The 20,725-nt window shown below is 33.3% G+C and overlaps 1 protein-coding gene and 6 non-coding genes across 7 annotated transcripts; 3 read left to right on the forward strand and 4 right to left on the reverse strand.

Annotated features, from left to right (window-relative positions):
• Positions 1–966: 966 nt before the first annotated feature.
• LOC146541745 (adenylate kinase isoenzyme 5) lies at positions 967–20,626 on the forward strand. Its single transcript, XM_085195701.1, has 13 exons — positions 967–988; positions 2,248–2,397; positions 2,868–2,978; positions 4,079–4,221; positions 7,533–7,715; positions 13,578–13,692; positions 13,800–14,020; positions 14,597–14,727; positions 15,390–15,609; positions 15,736–15,900; positions 16,551–16,698; positions 17,344–17,483; positions 18,036–20,626. The coding sequence occupies exons 1-13, from the start codon at positions 967–969 to the stop codon at positions 18,153–18,155; spliced, it is 1,869 nt and encodes a 622-aa protein (XP_085051827.1). The 3' UTR covers positions 18,156–20,626.
• Positions 4,366–4,439, reverse strand: TRNAI-AAU (transfer RNA isoleucine (anticodon AAU)). The gene has a single exon. It is a non-coding gene; the product is annotated as a tRNA-Ile (tRNA).
• TRNAI-AAU (transfer RNA isoleucine (anticodon AAU)) lies at positions 7,813–7,886 on the reverse strand. Its single transcript has one exon. It is a non-coding gene; the product is annotated as a tRNA-Ile (tRNA).
• TRNAI-AAU (transfer RNA isoleucine (anticodon AAU)) lies at positions 9,009–9,082 on the forward strand. Its single transcript has one exon. It is a non-coding gene; the product is annotated as a tRNA-Ile (tRNA).
• On the forward strand, positions 10,460–10,533 carry TRNAI-AAU (transfer RNA isoleucine (anticodon AAU)). Its single transcript has one exon. It is a non-coding gene; the product is annotated as a tRNA-Ile (tRNA).
• TRNAI-AAU (transfer RNA isoleucine (anticodon AAU)) lies at positions 16,906–16,979 on the reverse strand. The gene has a single exon. It is a non-coding gene; the product is annotated as a tRNA-Ile (tRNA).
• TRNAI-AAU (transfer RNA isoleucine (anticodon AAU)) lies at positions 17,665–17,738 on the reverse strand. Its single transcript has one exon. It is a non-coding gene; the product is annotated as a tRNA-Ile (tRNA).
• Positions 20,627–20,725: the final 99 nt, after the last annotated feature.

Genomic DNA, 20,725 nt, shown 5'->3' on the forward strand with positions numbered 1-20,725 from the left:
GTCCACTACTTTTCGCCGAATTTTGGATGCATTGTGTGTTGTGTGGTGGAACTCAAGGTCGCGCTTTCCCTCATTACAGACCGAGGATACTAAAATACCTGAAACATAATCGAATATAATAAAAAATAGTCCCTACTCGAAACCAAGAGACGAATGTTAAATACATAATTAAATAACACTAATTTTTTAAACACAATATGTAAAACTTTCCTAACTACGGGTTTGGTAATTACACGATAGCAGCCATTGGGTACGACGTTACCATTCTCAGAAACTCGGAAACTTCTGAACATATCAATTATCGCGTGTGTAACATTTGAATAACTTATATACGGCCATGAGTGCGAGTGTCACTGAAACATTAAATGGTTGACCCTAATAGTCCTACAACTTAACCTTAAGTAAACAGCATTACTCATATTCTTGCATGAGCCCTTGCATTTTTACTGTAATTTTACACTCGTTCATTCAGGGTGGTCTCGATTAAATTATTTAATGTGTTTACTGTCTCTTTTTTTCTTATATATTTCGTGAAAGTTTAAAAGGGATGGCAACACATAAAGGTGTCGACCACCAAGAAGGTAGTATAAATTCAGTCACGCGTCAAACTTGCTCCAGAGCGGTCGGCCCGCGATGTGCCCCCGATTTAAATCGCCGGCAGAAATGCTCTCCCGTAGACACAACTTTCGAATAACCAGAGTTCAATCTATCAGTTAAATTTAACTAAGATGAGTTAATCTATTTTATTTTATTTGAACATAACAATTTTTATGTTTTGTTTGTAATGTCCCATGCGAAGGTCGTGTCCTTCAATCGATGAACAATTAAATACGTGTGACCACTGTCCACACGCTGTACCGTTTTTGATATATTTTTGTAATAAGTGCCAATATAAAGTTAGGCTTTATAAGGACCATTTTAGTTTTGTTGAAGGAAAAAATAAAATATATTTAGCTTCATGGAACTATGGGCATCTGTTTAGACACTGGTAAGTGCGCGTCCCACGTTGGGCGCCAATCTCATTTTATATAACTGATCCAAACATTAAATTCTATTTTATTTTAAAACGTAATGTTTTTATTTTTAAAGAGTCCTTTAAAATAACTTGTCTGCTTATGATGAGAAAGAAACTTGAACACATTTTATGTAATATTATGCAAACTTAAGGCCGTCGTGGCGCTGGAACAAAAGTTGGCAAGGGTGGTGAGTTTGATTCTCACTCGAAGAAAAGTCATATTTAATATTCTGGTTTTATATGATTTCCAATGTGTCTTAATGTGAACCAAGTATCTTACCACTAGGTTCGCAACTTCTGTCTGCCTATCCTAGCATGTGTAAGATATAACCTGAAGCTATTAAAAAGACCTTAAATACAAAAAACATACAATTTAATATTTTTAGTTTAATAATAATTACATAGAAGGGAACATTTTCTGTTTATTTATACCTGTGTAGTAGTTGCCGGCACCGCGCATCCAATGTTCATTTGAATATTTCTCCAATTTAAATATTTCCTTACCTTAAAACTACAGTACTTTAAAAAAAATATTATAATAGCTAACATTTAGCTCGCGTCTTCTGTTACGTTGATTACTCTTATATGCAGTATTATAAAACTATTTTCTTGACTCACTCATATTAGTGGAAACCCCATTAAAGTCCGTCGCCTAGTTCCAAAGACACTTAAAAACACTTAAGTTAGAAGTAGCTTTATTGTATGTTATGTAAAGTCTTATAAAATCTGGACAATAATGGTTGCCATCATAAAGTACCACAGATGACAGAAGGTGTTAATTGTGCGAACAATACAATGTTAAATACGAAAAATACTTAATCTACTTCTTGATAAATTCTTGATAAAATTATATTAAAAAAGTTTGCATAATATTAAAAAAAAAGTATTTTCTGTCCCTCAAAATTAATTAAAACAGATGACTAGGCGCATTCGTTATAATAGTAATCACAATTGTTTGCTAAACCAAGCGATTCAACACACACCGTGTATGAATTGACTAAACCTTTGTATCCTTCACTTAATATATAAGGACAAACATTCATATTGTAGTTGAAGATGTTTATTGATAATACTAGTATAAATAAATATATTACTTCTAAGTAAATTTCTATAGTAAATTTGTCCCAATTCTTTGAATAGAAATTAAACTCACACCCATCGCATTTGCAGTCTAAGGTCGTCCCACTGTGTCACGATGGTCTTACTATTAACTATTTTACCAATCTAAATAGAACAAAATAATGAAGATATCGAGACAGGCGGAGACCGCAGCCGACGCGAGAGCACGTGGCCCGCCACGCCGTCCGGCGTGCCCTTCCCCATGCAGAACTCCAGTCACGTCAAGTTCGAGCCGCCCAGCGTGCCTGTTATATTTGTTTTGGGTAATGTTGTTTGGTATAGTAGGTACTGTTGACAAGTGGCCGCCCTGGAGTTCGGCTTTGTGAACGTCTCGGGAAGGAAATAATCAAAAGTAATAATAATTCTAAAAAGCTAACTTCAGGGTCAATGACTAGGTACTTCTTTACGTATAGACAATGCGCGTTGAGTGGTAGCAAATAACGCAGCGCCTTGCCTCGTTACCAGAGCAAGGAAATGGAAATATTATATATTTAATTTCAAGCTTGTGCCCTTCCGCCACGACTGGTATCGTTTTTTTAGTGAGCAAGTAGAATGGAAAATTTCGTTTAATAACGTTCCCGTAGGAATTTTGGAGATTCCTTACTCTTACTGTTCCAATACATGTTCTACATTCTAGTCTCTACAAATCTCTATCTTTCTGTCCAGTAGATACGTCTCTCTGTTGTCGTTAAAAGCAGTCATTAAATTTTTACAAATGTAGGTACGTTTGCAGGGGGTCCCGGCAGCGGCAAGGTGACTCATTGCGACAACCTGATGCAGGAGAGACGTGGGGTTGTTCATATCAATATGACTGATCTACTACAGCAATACGCTATTGGGAATGGTAAGATTTTTTTTTATTTCACGCTGTGTTCCGCACAGAGCAGGCTAAGCAGAGAATGGCAAAACTGAATGCAGCACTTTGTCTCGTTACCAGAGCGACATATGAAAATGGTAAATACTTAATTTTCTCAAGTGGTATCGAACCCACAACCTTTCGCGTTTACAGTTGTGGGCATGCGCCACGACTAGCCCCATGAAGTCGTCGTGGCGTAGAATCGGTCTGTAAATTCAAAATGAGGGTTCGTCGAAAATTTATGGCGATTTATGCAGGATACAACAAAAAGATATTAAATATATAAGAAATTAAATTTGAACGCTCTTACTCGCTCACTCGCCTCTTAACTCTTATTTACCGTATAAATACAAAAACCTGTAGGGTCCAAAACTTACTGTGTACGTACAGTTATGAACACACGAAATGAGAACTTACTGTACAAATCTAGGCAAAAATCCAAAAAGTGAAAAAACCTAAAAAAAAACAAGGAATTAACAAATCAAGATAATGGCACCATTTTGTTATTCTTATATAGATATAATACTAATCAGTACATATTATGTAAGTCATCATATCGATCTCACATTCGTCTGTTTCCTACAGACATATTATTAAAAAAAAGAAAACTACCGTCAAAACATAAAAATGTTAATGACTTCGTATAAATGACATACATTATGAAAATTATATGTTACAAAACACTACAAATAATACAGAAAAAAAACATTTACGACATAACATTTGAAATAATTAAGGTAATTCTATAATGAAGAGCTTCCCGCGTGGGAATGATCGAGTGTCTTTGACAATATATGTATGTAGATAGATACATACATATTATGTAAGTAATATTTAATATCATACATAGTTTCACATTGTATAACGCATTTAGTAGGGTAGACAGAGGGAACCTAATGTTAAGATACTCTGTTCCTCGTCTAATTTTCGAGACATTTAACCAAAATGATTCTACCCCCCGAGTGGGAATCGAAACAACAAACATCGTATTGTCATACAACTGCGCTACGATGGCCTCAAATTATGTTTAATATACCTACAATGGTGTAAAAGATCAACTTTACCTAAAAACAAAGGTTTTTCCCTAGATATGCAAGATTTTGGGACGTTATCCAGCAAGACGGTGACTGAAGTACTGATGTTAGAAATGAAGATGGCGCCCACAGCGAAAACGTACTTAGTGTCGGGGTACCCGCGCTCTATGAGAGATGTTGCTGAATATTCTGATAAGGTAAGGTTCCCGCTTTATTATTATATCATAGTACATATTATCTTTAAGTTTTGCTTAAAAATATATATATATATTTATGAAAGATTACGAAAGCTTATCAGAAATATTTATTAGGTGGTCATAGATTTTAAAAAATAAAACATATGGCTCATGAGGGGATCGAACCCGCGACCTTCGCGTTATTAGCACGACGCTCTAACCAACTGAGCTAATGGGCCTGTTATATTAACTTAACAAAATAAGATTTGCTCGCGTAAGACTTTATCTAAAGATTACATATTTATCGTAGTAAATAGAAGAATATAATGAAAAAATAAGGGGCATGGGGAATTAATAATAAACATAATATAAATATTAAATCAGTTTCACGTTGTATCCCGTACAGTACTCTGTAGTGTACGGGATAAGCAGAGAGAACCTAGCACGCATTGCGTGTTGAGTGGCGGAACGCATAGCCGCGTTTTTTTTATTTTTTAGACTTTTAAGTTTTAGTCTTAGCAATTTTTAGTTTTAGTTGCGTTAGAATTATGATATACGTTGTAACATAATATATATCTCGTCATTATAAAATATTTTCTCAAAAATTGTCACCCTTACTATTAGACATTTACACGTAAAAGCAAAGGGCTTCAAGATACATGGCGAATAAATATATGGCAATTTTTTTAATAAATATAAAAAAAATAATAAATATAAAAAGAAGAATAATAAAAACAATAAATTTAAGGTTGCAAAATTATAAGTCTTTACAAAAAATTATCTATTCAAGTCCAGAAACTTACCGACTTTCCTATTTTAAAGTCTAAAAAGATTTAACTCGAAAAATTCCTAACGCAGATACCGCACTTGTAAAGAAGATACTGGTAAATTTCAATTGGCCCCTACAGATAATTGGTTGAAATTTTAATAATAAATACATTAGCTATTTAGTTAATAACATAGGTATACTCGTACTTTGCGTACTTGTTAATCGATTCTGGAAGGACCTTCTGACAAAAATTGGTGACTAGTGTGTCAAGGGCGGAACATTCTTCACTATTTATCTTTAAGTAATGTAAAAAGATTTATAAACAAGGTTTTTATCACTATTTAATTGTTTTTTTTTAATATTTTATTGCTTGGTATAAATATATTACAAAAAAACCGCTTTGAGTTTCATCTGTTACATTTCAGTTCTATTCAATTTCATTAAGAAATTGGTAAAATTAAGATTCTCAAAATATTATATAGTAAGTTTGTTGATTTCAGGTCGACCTAATAAAAGTAAGTGTATTTTAGCTTTACACTGTAACTCGCCACCATGCTATCATTATAGAGAGATCGTTTAGTGTCAAGACACTCTTTGTCCTACTTTTCGCCTAATTTGCGAGTTATTGAATGGTGAAACTCAACGCCCGCTTTAACTTCAATTATTTATATATATGAAGTATTTAGTTTAACTTAACGACATTAAGTTAACGTAATTGTATAGACTATAGAGCATTCAAACTTAATGTAATTAATTACATGGAAACTGCTCCACGGGGACTAGAGAGTCATGGTGAAGTTACTTAAATGGATTGGCAGTAATATATTGAGTAACCTAACCTTTTAACTTTGTTGCATTATGCACACTAAAGAAGGAATATATATCTTTTAAGTAATTTTATGTAAACGCCACATAAAATTACCTAAAAGATATAATAATATCATAATAAATATCATTTGTTATTAAGAATATAATAGCTTATGACACTGTTTAATAGCTCGTTTTTTTCATCTCAAGGTGTATTATTCATAATAGTAAATATACCTTTAGTAGAGTAGGTAGATGGAAGCTAGTATTATTTTGGTTATGTTAAGATACTCCCGATTCCCGATTTTCGGGAATTTTCGTTGTCTTTTGAGCAAAGCAAATAAATGAAAATAATCCATTTCACCGAGAACCGTCGCGTTTTAATTCAGACACTGTATCGCTACGCAACTACGGCCACATTTACATTTTAGTTTTCATTTTCTTTTTTTACCTTTACGACGTATCCAGTACGTAGGGTATACCTAGGGAAATAGGGAACCTGGAATTCTATTCTATTCTATTCTATAGCGTATTCCACTTTGCATCGATTTTTCAAGGCATTTCGCGTTGCGTGGCGAATCTCTACCACGCGTTTTGTCTTGTTACAAAAGCGAGGAAATGAAAATGTAAAATATCCCATTGCCCCGAGTGAAAATCGAACCCATAATCGTCGCGTTTACACTCGTACGCCTATTCCTCTGCGCCACGACTGGCCTCTCTTATCTTTTTATGAAAAACATTTAAAAGAAAAAGAAAATCTAAAAAAGAAAAAGATTTCTTTTATAACTACACGTAAAAGTTATGAAAACCTTATTTGAATCAATGAATATCGAACCATCATTACAATGTCACGGTCACTATCACGATTATAATGCGACACTCTTGAATGTTTTAAAAACAATCATTTGTATGATATTGATGAGAGTTGACTCTATCATTGCGTGATTAGATTATGCCAATAACATTGTAGGTTCCATTCCAATCACATGTAAGGTTTTTAGCTTATACTAACAGAAATTACTTTTCTTTTGCTTGTTAAACTTTATTGTATTTATTAGGTTTCGCGAAGAAATAAAAATAAGAAAAGAACGTAAAACTAAATAATTTCTTATATATTTATTGGGAGAATGAATCTACAACCGTCGCTTGTACCATGTTATTGGCATAAATCATTAAGTATCTATCTAACACACAAAAAGCATTTTCTAATTTATCATTTACAGCATAGAAATAATAAATAATTATAAAAAAATATTGTTCGGACATAATGCCCAAAGCGCCGCGTCACCATCACCGCCACCACCACCACCAGCGCGATGGTATCTCGTATTTTAGATAAATAGATTACTATTACACGCGATCGGTTGAACGGTGACTCGTCCATGTCATTAATTGTAATAGAGGGTCGGCTTTTCGAGAATATTCTTTTCGTTCTTTCAGCTTCACGCTGTATCCCGGGTATAACATGTCCGAAACATTTTAGCAAGAAAATTGAAGTAGGTTATACTCCTTCTGACGTCCCTATTGGGCAGAACTATAGGGCAGAACGCCGCCCAATTTTTGAGACCTTGTTTGTTGAATGGCGGATCTGAAAACCGCCCGATGTCTTGTTACCAGGACAAGGTAATGGAAATAATTCATTCCCCTGGAAATGGAAGCATCGCGTTTACCGACGCTGGCTGCTGCGCCACAACGACCTCGAAATATATAGTTATAATGTAAATAGGGGCCTATATCAATTATTCTTTCCTATCAGATCCAAACAATAAGTGGGGTGGTGCTCGTCAGTTGGAGACAAAGGGTGCTAGAACGACAAATAGAATATGGCGCGAGACTCGGCCACGTGGTGCTGAGCTTAGCGAGGATGGAACTCAACAACTTCTACAAGAACGTAATGCCTGTCGCTGATTACTTCGACCAAAGCAACATGCTGATAGCGGTAAGTTTCAACATTCATATTTGTTACGGATTATAGATACACTTGAATATAATTTTAAAAAATCAAGCTTTTCAATAATTAATATAAAAGAAAAGTTTGGCCCATGAGGGGATCGAACCCGCGACCTTCGCGTTATTAGCACGACGCTCTAACCATCTGAGCTAATGGGCCGTTCTATTGTATTTCCAAAAAGCAGAAGTAATATCTTAGTGTCATAAAAGTTTATATTTAATTGGCTCTTTATCTTTCATAAAATTATATTTAACGAAGTAAGTAGGTATATATTGTATGCTATATTGTCGCTAACTGCGTTTATGTAAATCTGACTAAGTGTTAAAACATTCTGTTTCTTTTTTTTTGCTGGTAAATAAATTAAGATCTATCTTTATTTAGGGATGGTTAGCTAGTTGATTCGGGTGCCTCGACAGCCTTAATTTATATAGGGTCCCTATGCCTAATATGCATCTAGCTGTGAAACTGTAAAAAGGTACTTTAAGAGAGAAGCCCCACTTTAATCATTTAAGAACGAGGACTTTTAGTACAGTAAAAATAAGAATTTGTTATATAATTAATAATTATTAATTATTAATTATAATATGATTTGTAATATTTTTAAAATATTTCGAAAATCGAATAATACATCGATAATGTTTTTTTTATTAGGGTATTTATAGTTTACGACTCTAAGATAATATTTGTACGTATAAAACATGATTTGTTAAGTTGCCGTGCTTTATCAGCGATAGGCATGTATCAATTACGAGTGTATCATCGGTACTAAAACAAGCTAGATACAAAAAAAAACATGCATCACTTCGGATTTATATTCTTTAAACGTGGCGTTGAGTGATGGCGGTACTTAACGCCGCCCTTTGTCAACCACACACGTGGCTAGCGGCGCTACGGACAGTCGGATGCTATGCCACTATGCCACGACCTCCATGACATAATAATACTGTTAAGCTCAATAATCAAAGTTTCATGCATAATAACTACAAAGAAACGTCCGCTGGCCACTATTTATGCATATTTTATATGGAAATGGTCGGTTCGAGCCCTCTACTTGTACTTCATTACTTTTGTATATGAAATTATAACGTCCATTTCAATGCATAAGGGGCAAAGTGTAAACGTTTTCTTCATGTAAAATGCAAGTGATAAATGCGCTCTTATACTGCGTTGTTTGTCATTTGTATAGACAAAGCCAATTGCTACTATTAAGTTACAAAAAAACTTGAAGTGTAGTTAGAGCTGTAATTGTAGTTAGTTCTACTTTTCGGACTTAAATACGTCGGCCCATTAGCTCAGTTGGTTAGAGCGTCGTGCTAATAACGCGAAGGTCGCGGGTTCGATCCCCTCATGGGCCAATGTTATCTTTTTTATTCATTGTTAAGATGCTTAAAAATCTGTTATACAAAATATACGTGTTTTTGATAGCATTGTTTATTTTTAAAAATGTACTGAAAGATTACAAAGTTTGTAGAGTTATTATTTTATTTATTCACTCTACATAATTCGTGGTGTGGCGTCATGGGTTCAATTCCCAGTCGACGAAATTAAAGATGTATTTTTTTTAATTTCCTTCCGCAAGCGCGGGTTTCTGTTATGCCGTACAAAATACCATGCCTTCAGTATTCGACAGAAAGTGGGGAACGTATGCGTGCTGACGGAACTTGGGAACGCTGGGTTCCCAACAAATAAGAGGGAATGGTTATAACAATAATATGATAGATTAATATTCATTTAATTTCTCGCTCTGGTGGTCGAAGTGCGACGTTGAACTCTCCAAGCAATGTCTTGAAAATTCGGCCTATCTATATCTGCTTACTCTGCTATGTGTAAAAAAGTGAAAGTGCTTATTAACTACAATAAGTACTATATCAAGGGTACTCGCAGAGAGTTAAAACACACCATTCACCACTTCCCGCTTTCTTTTTATGTTCCGCCGTCAAAATAAAACAAAAACCAAGTCCAGCCAGCCATTCAATCACTACACTCTATGACGTTGTAGATACGTAACTCGAGATGATCGATAATCATCAATAAACAACTTGATATCGACCGCCCGCGGTAACGGCCACGTACAATGTCACTGTCTTAAACGACGCCTATTACGCAGTAATTTAATATGAATCGGCCTTCCTGTATCAAATTACTTATATTATAGTATATTTCTGTTTTAGTTTATATGATTATATATCAATCTCTTCGTTTTCTCTTATTATTTTGGATTTCATGTTGTATCCCGTATACAGAGCAGGATAGGCAGAGGAAAGTCGGTGTTGAGTAACTTCGTTATTTTTTTTTGTTGTAGGGTTAATAAGCTAGCTACGTGTTTGATTGACCGCAACTGATGTTAGGGAAATATTTATATTCCATATATATGTAATAAATAATAGGGAGAGAATGGAGTGTCTTGATATTTACCCAGGAATATATAGAAAAAAGTGAGAGTGAGTAGAGTTTGAGGTCGCGAGATATACTGTTTCTGTAAAACAAGGGAAAAACAAAAAAAAACATCAATTTAACATAATATATAATACTGCAAACTGCTAATGTTGAAATGTGGCACATAGGAAGGGAATGTACAGGACAAAAAAGACAACTTTTCCATCGTACGTCACTAGTAAAGTCCAAGAACGAGGCTGAGAGCGACGACTAGTCTAGTATATAATAACAGGTCATTCACGTTTTACATATGTGCTTCGAGCTTGCAAGTTTTAATTTTAACTCTATATGCAACTGGCCCATTAGCTCAGTTGGTTAGAGCGTCGTGCTAATAACGCGAAGGTCGCGGGTTCGATCCCCTCATGGGCCAATGTTATCTTTTTTATTCATTGTAATTTGTTTTTTATTTGTTTTTTGTTTATAAGTATAAATTGAATATCAAACTTTTCTTGTGCTTGTTAAAAAATCTATAAGAACCAATCTTGATATCTTTGTCGCTATATAATTATGTATTTAGTAAAGGGTAGGTATATATACACTTTCGTGCTCCATTTTCCTCCGAATTCTGAACGCATTACTTGTTGAGTGGTGGAACTCAACGCCGCGTACAGGAAATGAATGACACCACGACTGAAAAAAAATTATGAAAATATATAATTTTATTTATTTTATTGTCCCTGTACAAGGTTAAAGTAACATTTACTAAAGCCATGCATATTTTACAAAGCAAATACCAACACTACATCGATATATTATGGAAATAGATATAATCATTGATAACAACGAAATTCAATAAGTATACATAAAATCCATCGTGGTACAGTGGCACAGCGTCTGACTGGGAACATGACGGTTGGGGGTTGGATTCCCATTCGGGGGAACAAGACACTGAGAACCTTCACTCAACTTTTAATGTGTGGGGAATTATTACCTAAACACATGTATATATGTAAAATAAATGACTTACTATTTCTAATCTTATAGGTTCTTATTTAAAAAATCCTATAAATAAATCAAGGGGAAACAATGACCTTAGAAATTTTGACACATCGATTATTTTTCAATAGGACCAGTTACGCCTAGTACAGTTACTATAGCACTACATTTGCTATTCTTTTAAAGATTTACTATTATTTTACTAACAATGTAAATTTTATTTTTTTACAATCGCAAATATCATGATTTAAAGCGATGGTTGGCAGTTCGATGTCCACTCGAGGGAATTAACTACTTCGTCGTTTGTTAGAACGACTTAAATGTGTAATAATGCCATAAGGCATATACGAGGATGAAGTCGAAAATAAAAGTTAGTGCGGGATTAAGCGGGAAATAGAAAAATAATCTAACACGCATATCTCGCATCTTTTTCGGAATGTGCTGAATTAAAGCAATAATTTTCCTTATATACATTACAATATAAGATTTTTAATATATTTGTAGAGGTGACTCGAGGCGTAGGGGCGCAATTGTGAAGACTGTAAACTCTACAGGTTGTGGGTTCGATGCAAACTCGAGGGAATTAATTATATAATATTTTCATTTCCCGCTCCAATAATGAGCTAAAACTCGGCGATGAGTTGCGCATTGCCTCCAGAAATCGGCGAAAAATAAAGAATGGAAATGTGGAACAGAGGCACTCAGGTTCCCTCTGCCTACTTTACGATATAACATATACAAATATAAAAACATCTACTGATTAAAAAATACTTTGTCAAGCCACATTATAATAATTGATCTCTAGTTAAATTACTAACCAATTTGTTCATTTTGTGCGTGATAATAAAGTTTCATTCTTCGTATCGTGAGGGTATGTTGATGATTCACTAAAAATCGATGAATTCACTATTTAATGTACAATAGGTTGTTTTTTTATACAATTCTAGTTAAGTTTAGAAACTTGACTTAATGTTTTAGTGGAAAATGCAATTGAACAACATAACATTAAGTCTTGTTTTATATGTTGCGAGGAATAAATCCATTTTGAGGCTACTCGTAGCGCAGGATCGTAACTGTAAACGTGACATGTTCTTGATTCGATTCCCATTCGAGGAAATTAAATATTTGCTTTTTCCAATTTTCTTGCTTTGGTACCGAGGCAAATGGCGCCATTGAGTTCCGCCACTTAAAAGAACAGAATAAAACAGAAGTGTGTTAACACTAGCTTCAAAGGTTGCCTCCTAGTCATATCATAGCGATTATTTTTTTTTACTATTAGTAGGAATCGAATGCACAACCATTGCGTTTACAATCAAAAGCTGTATCGTTGCGCTTAAAATCAGAAGCGGTTCCGTTGCGACCCAACGTCAAATCTTATACAAGTCACAAGTGTATTCATAAAACTTCAAGGGTACCCTAAAATAATCCAAAAAGTATTTGAAATCTATTAAAAAGCTCTAAAAATCTTATAAATATGTATATACTTGTCTTGTAAATATATTCTTAAAATGTCACTGTAGCGTCTTAACTTGCTGTAGCTATTAAGCTATCCATTTGATAGAGATATTAAATTTATATTATTTACAAGAATATAAAAAAAACACGATAAAGATAGATTAGTTCTACAGTTTTCCGAGGACGTGAGAGTGGCCAGGTGTGGGAAGGTCGGCTGAGGAGTGAAATTTTAATGGTGACACAAATATCGGTGTACCTAGACCTACTCTATATATTATGAATAGGTTTGTTACTTTAGAACTTTTTACACGTGTGGAGGCGTAGTCCGGGACCTGCATATTTCTTTAGTTTTTCTTGTCCCAAATAACGGCGTCAGGTTCCGGTACCTTAGACAGAAACGAAAAAATAATTGAAATTAGAGAAATTTAAAACTGGGTTTATTCTACCTTTTCTGCTATGCCGTAATAATTAAGTTGCATTAATTTTATTAAATTCAATTTACCCACCTGTAGGTAGGTCTCATCACATAGCTTTTCCGTTGCTCTTTTTTAGAAAATTTTGATCAAGTGCTATATATGGAGTAATGGTAACTTGACGCCGTCCTTTGTTTAGCTACCAGAGCTAGAAAATGAAAGTATTTCTTTAAAGTGAGTGGAAATCGAACCCACAACAGTCGTCGTGTCTGAAAAAAGACACCATGCAGCGCTGTGCCACGACGCGACGGCATCATGGCGTCACATCTTCAATAATTCAGGTCTTCATAAATATATATAGAAATATGATTGAAAAAGTCTATTCGTACAGTTGTTACCTTATAAATTTTTAGTTAGCGCTCCAGCTTGTCTTTGGTATGAAGAAAAGTAAATAGAAAGTTTGATTATTGCTGTACCTATGCATAGTATATGAACTATTTTGGAATAAAACGAAAATATAGTGATATTTAACGACGTACATCCGTTTATATTTTCTAAAATGATAGAATAAATTTTCAACAGGTTTCCTTAATTCTAAATATATTTGCAGGTAAATGGCGAAAGGAATCCAGAAGAAGTATATAAGGATTTTCGCGCAGCTATACTACAAATACTTGGTGCAGTTGAAGATCAGAACATGAATGGAGTTGGTGTTGGAGCTCGTGGTAAGTAATATCATCTATAGCCTTCCTTGATAAAAACAAAAATATTTTTTCAATGAAAAGCACTAGTCTGAATTGTAGATAATATTTGAAATGTTAATTATTTCCAGGTATACCAGGTGAAATAGTCGGCGTCGAGCCTGCACCCGCGAGGATTCGTGAAGGAGATTCATTGCAAGCCCAAGATTTAGAGATTGAAGATGACTTACCAACTGCACCTGTGCCAGTGCCGGTGCTGCCATCTGTACCGGCGGTGCCAGCTGCTATAGATTTGCCAGTGGGACCCAAAGTCCTGCCAGTCAATGGAGTTGAGAGATTATTAAGTCCAAAGGTAGGTAAAATATTGGTCATGTTCTTTTATTTTTATGCCACTTCTGTATTTGTGAGTTCGTGTATTACATAGTGAATGAGTTCGTTTATCTATTCTATGGAATAGAACCTAGTCATAATATATCGTTCTGTTGTCTTAGTTTTACAACAACAAACATATTACACGTTATATACGAAAACAGAATAGTATATTATTTAATTTAAATGTTTTTAGATCGAAATTCTATCGTCTTAACAGTAAACGTAACTACTACGCCATTTTATATTTTTTTTAAGTAGTTGGTAACATTTTCAAATATTTTTACAATTTTTTATTAACAAAAACGAGAAATGGTTTTTATTTTCATTTTATGTTATTAAGTCACACGAAATATTGACTTTTAGAAACAATAACATATTGCCAATGTCCATATTCTTTTATAAGTTTCGTTTGAAATGTAGGTTAATATTAATGTACTTATGAATCTTGACGACTGCCGATTACTATTATTGTAACGATTGACGACTACTATTGTAATTTTATATAAGGTTACAATTTAAGTTTATATATGTTTAAAACTAATTCTATCCTAAACAGCCTGAGCTGATACGAGTGCATGGTGTACCGACCACTCCTCCCACGCTGTGGGTCGTCGGCGGTCCTGGCAGCAACAAAGCAACGTTATGTCAGAGGCCTGTGTCACAGAAACAGGGGTGGACACATTTTAGGTAGTTAAAAATACAAATAATAATGAATTATATAAAAAATACTAAATTGTGTAAAATTTGATATTATTAATATTTTGCATTTGAGTGATTACCGCTTAGATTTTTTAAATTACACAATTAATTCTACTGCAAAAGTGCATAACACTGTAGGCTGAGGGAACATGGGATCACTTGGTGTTAGGACACTCCGTTCCCATTCAGATTCTTCGGCTCCCCACTTGCACCCAAATTCTCGAGGCATGATGGACTGAGCGCTGCGTCGAAATTAAATCGAGAGTCAGAATAAAACCCATAACCATGGTGTTTACAGTCACATGCTCCTGAGCCTCGTCGGCCCTACATGAAATATTTAATATTAAATACAAACAGGACGAATATTAATTATTACATATCTGTTTTGTACCTGAGTACGTATACGTATTAGTTTTTAGATGTGCTTATGTATAGACATGTTAATCAATTATCTTATCAAGCTAATGTACGATCCGCTCAGTTAGCATTTGAAAGTTCGAATAGCCGACTGTAAGTTATCGAATTTTAGTAATTATTATGCGTTATTCCTCTTTATGTGCATACCGCAACGGTTGTAGATTCGATTCCCACTCGGGGATCTGCTATATGCGGGATACAGCGTGAATCTAAAAATACAAATATTGTTACAGCGTAGGCCAAAGATTGCGAGTACTAGCCGACGCAGGTGGAGGTCCAGCATCAGACGGCGCCATATGTCGCGCTGCACTTAGCGCAGGGGAGCTCGTACCTAAAGACCTGGTCACTAAGTTAGTGACTACTGCAGTCAACGATGCAGCGAGAAGTGGTCATGGACTAGTGCTGGATGGGTACCCGAGAGATCTGGAACAAATGGAATTGTATGAAAAAAATGTGAGTTACTCTATAATACATATATTTTGACTCTACAGGAAAACAAAAGAATGTTAAAAGTATTGATAAGAGACAAGTATATAGCCTTGCCTAATTTATGTCTATATATTTATAACCTTTCTACAGTTCAACATAACGCCTCGCATGGTGCTACTAGACTGTTCCAAGCTGCAGCTAGGACGAGGAAGAAGAGACGATTCAGTCGCCGCTTTCAGGAGACGCCTTGAAGTGTTCAGGGAGCTTAGTTTGCCGATGTTGAAAAGTTTGGACCAGCAGCATCGTCTTATTATAGTAAATATTGTATAATATTATAAGGTATATGTTGTTTTAATATTGAGGACAGCGGGAAAGTATCTGAATCGAAATGAGATGGTTGTGAATTCGATTCCCACTCGGCGATATTTTAATATCGTCATTTTATCGCTCTGAGAACAAGACAAAGTAGGGAGTTGAGTTTCGCGACTTAATATGCTCCTTCCCTCTATGAGTCAAAGCGCGGCGTTGAGTTCTGCTATTCTGCAAAATTAAAGGGGACAACAGAGTGTGTGAACACTACTTACTAATAGAATAAAAAGTTGTTCGATAATATTTACACGCTACCTTTATTTACTAATTAGTAGGTTATAAATTACTCAGTTGTCTATTTCAATTTCAACAAATAAACATAATTATAAGTCTACACGGAATAGCTACACTACGATATTAGTCGATAAGTACCGTTTATCTCAAGTATACTGTTTATAACTGATTTACTGTTGCTCAGATATAAATATTTACTTCCTTTACACTCATTGACGTTCATAGGGTTTAGTTCTGTCACTCAACACGCAATATTCTAAATTAGAACCGAAAGTTGGAGGCGGAGTGTTTTGGCATTAATTTACCTTGTTATATGGGAATAATCATGAAAGTGAATTATAATTTCACTTTAAAATTCACAGGTGGACGGTGACACTGATTCTCCAGATGTACAACTAGAATTTACTCGAGTTCTTCTCGAGGAAATGGAAAAAGCTGAAGCCATCGCCGCCATGCCACAACCTGAACATGTTAATGTCACAGCGAACAAACCGAATGGCACTCTTAAAGGTGGGAATATTCCTTATAATTGTATTTATTATTTATTAAAAAGATTCGAGCCTGTGATAGACGTGTCTTTTAGTTCCATCATTTAACAGTCAAAAATTGATAGACTTCAACGCCAATTAAATATTTCATCAATCATTCAGTAACATTTTCTTTATTTATAATATTAACTTCAGGTACTGTAAATTGAGGAAAAAAAATAAAAATATTTGGCCCATGAGGGGATCGAACCCGCGACCTTCGCGTTATTAGCACGACGCTCTAACCAACTGAACTAATGGGCCTGCTGACGGGTTTAAAATATTATGCTTATTTATCAGTCTCATAAGTGTTGTATAAATATAGTAGTGTTATATAAGAAGGGAAAGTAAGATGGTAAGTGACTATTCGGCATGACCACAAAACCATAAAATACATTTATTAGCTTTATGCTGTATCTCGTTATATGCGGGGTCGGCAGTCCAAAACATAGTGTTAAAACACGCCGTACCCCACTTTTCGTCCTATTTTCGAGATTGCATGATGAGTGTGTGACGCCTCACTTTGCCTTATTACCAAAGGGAGAAAATGAAAATTCTTTCCCCCAAGTAGAATTCGAATCTACAACCACCTCGTGTACCATCATGCTCACCACTGTTTTTACCACAGAAGGCACAGCAGTCCAGCAGTTCGCGCACTCAGTGTCCCGTGTAGGCGCCGGCCTCGCCAACGGGACGGCGCGCAACGGCAATGTACACAATGGTATACTACCGAATGGCACAAGCAACGGATTCATTCCCAATAATAAAGTAAGTTTTAAATATTTATTAGGTTACGGATTCAGATCAGTTCTTTTGCAAAGTATCATAATAATCATGGCCATTAAACTTAGTTTTTTTATAATGTATATTATTTACGATGCACAGAAAATGTTATCTTTAAAATAAAATATTGTTATAATTAACAAAAACATATAGTTATTAAAAATTTTGGCCCATGAGGGGATCGAACCCGCGACCTTCGCGTTATTAGCACGACGCTCTAACCAACTGAGCTAATGGGCCTGCTGGCAAATTTATCAATGTAGAGTTTATATTAAATGACTGATAACATTGCAAATTTTCTTTTATTCGTACATTTTAAGTATGAGTAATACTATTACTTAGAGAGTAACTACAAATCTTACTCTTAATAAGTAGAGGATTCGATTCCGACGCGGAGAACTCTTCAAATTAACATAATTATCCTATGATTAAAGTTGTTTATGCCCGCTCTGGTAAAATTAGGCGCGGCGTTGAGTTCCGCTATTCAATTGGCAATATCCAAATTCGAAATTTATAATAATAATGGATATTTTACAGGTGAAGCCAATGACAAACAGCGTAACAAAGATACCGACAGTTTCACAAATGACTCAGGATCAAGTGAGACGACTCTACGAGCAGAGTTCCGGAGAAATTACTATGAATACACACATGTAGTTATTTTTTTTTAGTTCTAGTATATTTTAAGGGCAAAAATCAGTTATCGAAAGTGTATTTTTATATAAATACACTTTCTTAGACCACTTATATTACAATAGACAGCAAGCAATATTTTTTTAAAGAACATTTCGATACCGCAAGTTATCGATTCACATTTTCAGAAATATTATAATACTTTTAAAAATATCTTTTAAAATGAAATAAAAAAATGTTTTTACATAAAAGGACTAGTAAATAAAAAAGAAAAATTGTAAGTTGTTATTTAAAAAATATAAATAATGACATTGATACAAAACAACAAACTGTCAGAAAGTTCAAAGTGCCGAAACAATTCACGATATCTATAGATAATTAAGTCATATTTAATTTATAGTTATATCTAATAATTAAATATAGGTATATGTATTTACACCAACGAATTTATAATTAATATAAAGCAGCAAATCGATAACGTGTAATGAATATTTTTTATAAGAAATAACTTTCTCAATGGGTACTTAATTATAATAAAAACATATTATATTCGAAACATAATAAAAAACGCTTTTTGCTTATTTTTTATAATTTTGCTGAAATAACATTTAAATTTTTAATTTAAAAAATATGTGTATATTTTTAAAAGTTAATAACAACACTATGTGAGTATGTGAGTAATTAATAATATAAGTTAAATTATAAAGTAAGGTTAAGTAAAAGTAAGTTGCCTTTTTAAAAACGCACATAATGTTCGTTACAAGTGCCTTAGCACAAGATAAGGTTAAGCAGTACAAGTAGATATTTATATTTAGCGTTAAATTAAAAATTAATTTTAGATTTAAATATTTGTACCAATATTTTTTTCATATAATAAAAATAATGCGCGATTTTTATATTATATTATAATAACTTTGTATAGTATTGTTGACAAAATTTCATTGGTTTTTACATAAAAACGTTTCGGAAAATGAATGTATACAATTGGACGAATTTAATAATAAATGTAAGATAGAACTAGTTGTAATTTTCTTTATTAGTAATTTATTTTTATTTATTACTAATTCTATAATTAAAATGTTATGTATTGAATCGATTGAATACATACCATAGTTCTACACTATTATATAGTTCTTATTACTTTTCTTTTTTTAATTAACTTGAATTTTTTTACGCGTGTACTTGTTCAAGTTAAATTTAATATATAATTTTAAAAAATAATCTACTGCATGACATATGTAGTTTCAATAGAATTGTGTTTCGTATGCAATAAGCTATTTAGTATTTTAATTATTTTAAGTATAATGACGTTTCGCGATAATCAAAGATCTTCTATCTTATTATTATTTACAAAAAATATTTAATTTAGTTGCACAGTTTTTAGTTCAATTTGTATGGTGGTCATATTCAAAATTTTCATCAGAAAATCAAATCGCGAAATCAGGACCACGAATGATTCCTACAACAGAGCAGTTCCCGTAATTTATTATGTTTTTTTTATTGTTATAAATATAATAACTTATTACAATAAATAAATTAATGTGTTTGTAAAATATATTAAAAATTACGATCCACAATCGGCTGAAGAGGACCATTTAGAATTAATCAATACTTTAGAGTATAAGGCAAATTTTTAGATTGTTAAATATTAAGATTTAGAATAGTCTAGAAGAGATCACGTAGAATATCACAAATCAGGGGCCAATTTAGAGTTAGATATAGCCGATAGATAAAAAATAAAAGTCACATTATTTTAATATGCACAATAATTTTTAAAAATATGTAGGTTTTATCCTTACTTAATGTAACATAGTAAATAATAAATATTTAACTATTTTTAAATGATAATTTTCAATCAATAAAAAAATGTCACTCACTCGTCCATATTTTTTGTTGTGGATTTTTATATTTTTTTTAGTATTTATGTAATTTTGCTTTCTCTTATCAAAATGTTTTGGGAATTTATTTCAAAGATTTTTTTAATACTTGTTAATAATACAGTGGTTAAATTTACCTTTTTTAATTGAAAAATAGTATACACTATCCAATAAATAATCTGTTACATGTATGTATAGTATACCTAAAATTAATATTGTACTAGTTGATATGCTGTTATATTAAATTTGTAAGTCGACAATATTTTATATAATTAGTAAGTTAAAAAATATATTTTATATAGTTTATTAAAATATTCTAAAAAGCTTAACCCATTCGTATGATTTTCAAATGCAAGAAAAAAATCATTGTAATTCATATCTTATGTAGATTGTTCTGTATTTTTGAATTTTAACCTTTTTAAACGTTCGTTTAATTAAATTAATTAAATATAACAGCATATAAATGTGAATTACTATATTAAAAATGTATTATTTTTTATTTGTATAACATTTATAAGCACAGTGTCAAATCACGTGCAATCGATTAGAACTTGACACAAAACGTGTTGTAGTTTGTAATTTGTTTACTATTAAAAAATAAATGAGCACTTTTCTATTCTTACGTGTTTTACTTTTGATGTAGCGTCTGACAGGGTTCGAATCCCGCTTGGGGGTTATTTATTTATTATATACAATAAGTAGTGTACATAAGTATTT

This window comes from Heliconius melpomene, chromosome 1 (genome assembly GCF_056956725.1).
Source record: "Heliconius melpomene rosina isolate 202511_hmr_F chromosome 1, ASM5695672v1, whole genome shotgun sequence".
Lineage (NCBI taxonomy): Eukaryota > Metazoa > Arthropoda > Insecta > Lepidoptera > Nymphalidae > Heliconius > Heliconius melpomene.